Source organism: Gavialis gangeticus, unplaced genomic scaffold, assembly GCF_001723915.1.
Source record: "Gavialis gangeticus isolate Ggan-Ray unplaced genomic scaffold, GavGan_comp1, whole genome shotgun sequence".
Taxonomy (NCBI): domain Eukaryota; kingdom Metazoa; phylum Chordata; order Crocodylia; family Gavialidae; genus Gavialis; species Gavialis gangeticus.
Window position 1 is genome coordinate 12165136 of NW_017729024.1, and position 5573 is coordinate 12170708.

A 5573-nucleotide genomic window follows, 5' to 3' on the forward strand; every position below is an offset into this window, starting at 1 on the left:
TCTGCAAAAAGGATTTGCTTTGACTTTTGAGCATCTCAAACCCTCCACTTGAAGCTGGGGCACAGTACAGAAAAAGAATGCAAGATTCACTGAGTCAGAAAGAGACTAATTCATGTGCATATGAATGAGGGATTATTGCTTAGTTTAGTGATTAGAGAAGGGGGAAATCATGTGTTCCATCCCTGCTCCCAATACTGGTTTTATATTTTACATTATCTAGTCATTACACAAAATATAGAGCAAGAATCACATAGCATTTCATACTTCCCCAAACCTTTCTCAACTCAAGTGGGTAAAATAGATTGAAACTCAAGCAGAGATTCTATTAAATACAATTAACACAGTTTAAATCCTAATTTTCATAGCCAGAAATAAAATTGAAAATGCCTTATATTTAAAAATGCTCATCTGTGTTACACAATTCCACAAGGCTAGCATGAGAGAATGCACTACAATGATAGTGCAGATCTTAAGAAGTAATATGTTGACTTCAAAACAAAATCCCAGTATTTTGCAATGGTCATGTCATCTCACAGTTGTAATCTTACATTAAAAAGACACTGGATAAACTTTTCAAAAGTATTTAGCTGGTTTAGGATACTAAGGCTCATTGAAATTCAATGGGACTTAGACTGCTAAGTCACTTTTAGGTGCTTTAGAATATTTTGCCCTCTGTCAAACAGCTTAAATTAGGATCTTCTATTTCTGTAAGGAGTGGGGGGCAAGGAAGTTATTCAGTATGAACAGTAATGATTTAACATCTAATAACCAGGTGTTGAAAAATTAAAAGCAAAGATATATGTGATGAAGGTCAGGAAAGGAAAGGTGGTTGTCCAGAGGTCTCACATTGAAAACACACAGAAGAGAATTTTAACCAGTTCTAGGTGCTCGATGATGAAAGATTTATAAAGCTGTGTTTGTAAAGGGCAAGAGAGTATAATTAATAGACTGCAGGTTTAAAAAACAGGTGAGAGAGAGCAAAAGGCTGGCAGGAGAGGCAGTTCTTCACATTAACCACAAGATGGCACAGAGCATTCAAATGATCAGTTCAGAAAAGAAATAGCATATCACAAAGACAAGAAACAATTATAATTTATGCCAACAAAAACTATGAATGACTTATTAAAAAACCCCCATAAAAATAATAATAAAAAGTGTACATATATCTACACATCCAAAAAATGTCCCAAGAAAAGCTCCTAGTCTGAACTTTATTTCCTGCACATAATAAAATGAATCAAAGACCAAAATGACAGCATGCAGTCATCTGTTTAACACTAAAAATGTAAATGATATGTTGCATGTATAAAATGCAACATATTTGTATGAGATGAGAGACTGGCTGGGTGGAAGCAAGCGTGGGTATGAGCAGGCAGGTAGCGGGAATGGCAGAGCAGAAAGTTTGGGTGGGATATTCTGCAGGAGAGGTGCAGACATGACTGGGCAAATGGTAGGACCACCTAGAACAGTGGTGCTCAGCTTCCAGGCTGTGAGCCAAATTCAGCCCACAGGGCCATGTCATCCAGTCTACTGGGCTCCCCACAGGTCTGGAAATTTGGGGCAGGGCAGCAGTAGTGTTAATTGCTGCTTCCAGAACAGCAGCAGAAAAGGGACAATACGGGCTAAACTATATTAAGTTTTATGTCAGATCTCTCTAGAATGAAGCATCCAAGTGGGATAGTATTTGCTTGGCCCAGCTGGACTTCAACAACTGTCCTAACATACATGCCAGACCCACAAATGAGACTCTGGCTCAAAATGCCCTGTAAACAGTGTCACTCTTCCTTCTCCTCCTTTCCACGTGGGAGAGGGAAGATATGCCCAGTGAAGGGATTTGCTGCTTATGTAGGCGGTAGGTGGGGTGAGAGCAAACACACTAAACATCAAAAAAGCGATGAGATAGTTTCTCTTTTGCAGAGTAAGTTCCTCATATTTACCACAGGGTGGTGCAAAAACATAAAAAAGTATCAACAGATCCTAGGGCAAGAACAGAAGATGGCCCAGACAAAAATGTATGAGAACTTCCACCAGGTGTCGACTCAGGCTAAACATGAATGACCTGAGAAAACAGTCATAAAGCTACCGAGTGAGTTTGCGTTTCTAAACTTTGCTTTAGAAACAGACCTAAGTAGAGCCAATATACCTGTCAACCCGTATTAGCCTTTCTAACATGAACAGTTTAAATTATACAGCTATTGCAATAATTATTTTACTGAACATGGAATTTAATAAACATGGAAAGAGAAATGTAGCCATAAACTGTTTAATCTGGAGAGCATAGTCAAGCAATGACCGTGTACCAATGAACATGTCGATGAACTGTGTAACAGATCCATTTGAAATATCCCTGTAAAGAACATCTCTTTGGCGGTGAAGGTGTTTTGCACAGAGCTTTTAGAAAGACTATGTGCCTAATATGCTCCAGTGTCTGGTTGTTTCTTCTCTCAGAATCCATTTAGCACATCTCTTTTGAATTTATGCAGCTATATCAAAAGGATTTGCTTGATTTCAAATAGAAGAATACTTTTAAGTACTGCTATCTCCCTCTGAATTGCACTAAATCTTATGGAATCAGAAACAAAGGAGAAAAATATCTGTGAGATATAAATTCATTCCAAGTTGTTTTGGGGAGGTTTTACTTGCTTGCCTGTTTTAACACAGGTAGCCGAGAAAACAAAAATGCTAACTATCTGAATAAAAATGGTAGATGGGGTCAGTAACTGAGCTAATGAAATATAAATGGGAAGCCGGGTGCTCTTCTCCTTCTACAAACTCTTTCTCCCGGTGAATTCAGAGGTTGGCAGGAACAGCTGACACAAACCTTCAGCAGACATAACTGAAATATGTGGATTCTCCCGGTCTCCAAAACCGGTTTGAACCGAACAAAAGAAGGTTTTCCCTGCCTTTGGTGAAGTTCATCCCACCCTCTGGCTGGGGATAAGCTAGTCCTGCCAAGATCGACTTCTATTTCTGGCTCATTAAGATACTTCTGAAGAGCAAATATTTTGCCTTTTGGAATGCACCAGATTGTGCTTGATGCAGATGAACCATCCAAAATCTCTTCTCCCGAATAAAGGGCAGATTCCTCAGTTCATGTGCCCGATTTCTCTCCCAACTCTTCAAGCCTCTTCCAGCAGCATTCAGAAGCAAATGCTTTGGGCTCGAGGCTGTGTCCTGAATCAGCTGTAAGGGCTCTGGCATTAGACCACTCTCCTTCTGCTGCATTTATAATGCTGCATGCCTGCTATTAGAAGCTTTTGGGTGCTGGCCTAGAAGGGCACGTTTTAAAGAGTTTAGGGGGGCGATCACTGCAAGAGACACAATGGAGAGCGGACGCAGGTCCTCTTCCACAGCACGGTCGTCTTCTGTGTTACACCTCCTGTAGCAGCGAGACAGAAGGGAAGCAGCAGCCACCCGCACATGCGCAGTGGGGTTGTTTTTCACAAAGCTGGTCTTAAAGTGAGCTGGCAGTCTGCAGCCTCCCTGTCTTTGTACAGAGACCACAGAGCTGGGTAGCAGCTGAACAGCAGCTAGTGCTGTGACTTTTCCAGCAAGCCCAATGAAGCGTTTGTAGAGCAGACACTGGTCCTGCCTGCAAGCTTTTTTGCACGGCAGAGGCTTTGATCAGTGTCAAGTGAAGATCCCATTTTATATGAGATCTTGACTTCGATTTTGGGGTTTTTTTTCTTACAGTATATTTTTATAGACTTTGTTATAAAAAAAAATGGTGCTGGGGAAGGTGAAGAGTTTGACAATAAGCTTTGACTGTCTCAATGACAGCAACGTCCCCGTCTATTCTAGCGGGGACACAGTCTCAGGAAGGGTCAGTTTAGAAGTTACTGGGGAAATTCGAGTGAAATCTCTTAAAATTCATGCAAGAGGACATGCAAAAGTGCGCTGGACTGAATCTAGAAATGCTGGATCCAACACTGCCTATACGCAGAATTACACTGAAGAAGTAGAATATTTCAACCATAAGGACATCTTAATTGGGCACGAGAGAGGTAAGTTGTTGTTTTTTCATTTTAATTCAGGAGTCAAAATCCTACACAGTCATTTTTGATGCCAGCAGGCATGCACATCTTCGCATCCTCTTGGCTTGAACAGTCTTTGGAGGGGGACTGGTTATTATATCCATTAAAAACCACAACATTCACGGATGTGAAAATGTACTACATCTCTTATGGGCTGTAGGTTTTGATGATATGGGCATTGATGGTGGGTCAGACTGCATCTGCAAAGTGCCTGCAAAACAGGACTTTCTCCAACTACCTGTCTTGAACAGAGCTTCTTGCAGAGGCACTTCCAATTTATGATTATTTTAAGTGTGTCAGAAAAAAAATAGTGCTGTAGCTAGACATGAGCAGGGTTGTGTTCCCTATTGCACTGAGAACTGGGGGGCCAAGCCATCTAGTTAATGCTTGTAAGTGACTTTTTTGTAACTTCTCATCAAATGCTGAGATGCAAGACAGAATCAGGCTTTTGGACGTTTGTGGATATAACTCCTATTTTTCAAATCGATTATGCGAGGCCTTTCGGAGGATGGGTAATTGTTGGCAGATAAAGGATTCCCTGTGGCTTATTTTGACATATACTCTCAGCACTCCACGTGTGGCTTCTTCTTCGCCCCCTCCCCCCAGTAAGTTAATAAATCACCTGAATGTCTTTTATGCGCCACATCTGTCAGTGAGGCAGGTATAAAGATCTGCCTGCAAGCCTCCTTTGAGCCCCTGAAGTGTCCAGCTGGAGCATCATGCCTAAGTTGGGGAGTTCAGGGAAGCTGCATTCATTGAAACCTGCTGTGCCAGCCACGTACAGTGCAAAATAGATTCCTATCAAATAATGAGGGGGGGAGAAAGGGAATCAAGCCTTGGCGAGGGGGCAGCGGGTCTTCAGATGGCTAATCTATTGTTTGAATGGTGACACGGTAGAAGTATAGGGGACTCTTGGCTTGTTTTTCTGAAGTTTCCACCCTTTGTTAGAAGCGGTTCAATCCTGTTTGGGACCAGTCCTGGCGAGAGGGAGGGGGTGCGAGCTCTCCTCTCCGCAGATTGGTTACACGCGTCAGGTGGTGGCGATGACTTAATTCCTAGCACAAGAAAATAATGTTAAAACTGGTTATGTAATTTTCTTTTTTCTCTCCCCCTTGTTCCCTTTCACTTATTCTGCGTATATCTAAATAAGGGCCGCAGAGACCAGTGCGGGAGCTGAGGGGGGGTCTCCTCTTTCTCCCCCCACCTTACAAAGCCATCTCATTCAAAGGGAACTTGGGGGGTTGCGCTGGCAAAGGCTTTTGGAATAAATGGAAGGATTTTATTATTATTACTATTTTAATGTTCACAAAATGAGCGGGTTGCGAGGCCCGAGGTAAAATGATGGGGTCCCTTCCCAGGCAGAGTTCGTGCCCTCTACCCAGCCCCTCTGCGGATGCCGGGTGAAAAGGGGCCTGTGTCTCTCCCTCCACAGCCCAGGGGATGACTGCAGGGGGCGACTCGGGGCGCCCCCCGGAACAGGGAGCTAACAAAGGGGCCGGCGGGAGGGCGGTGGGTGCGCGACTCGGCGGTAGCAGCCGG

At 42.9% G+C, this 5573-nt stretch overlaps 1 protein-coding gene across 2 annotated transcripts in view; it reads left to right on the forward strand.

Moving 5' to 3' along the window:
- Positions 1-3465: 3465 nt before the first annotated feature.
- The window catches only part of ARRDC3 (arrestin domain containing 3), a 19870-nt gene continuing 17762 nt past the window's right edge, over positions 3466-5573 (forward strand). Inside the window, exon 1 of one of the 2 annotated variants that reach the window (XM_019516893.1) lies at positions 3466-4004. In XM_019516893.1, the coding sequence (XP_019372438.1) occupies positions 3725-4004 (280 nt within the window). In that variant the 5' untranslated portion in view covers positions 3466-3724. The remainder of the gene's footprint in view (positions 4005-5573) is intronic. The other variant, XM_019516892.1, reaches the window with a different exon arrangement.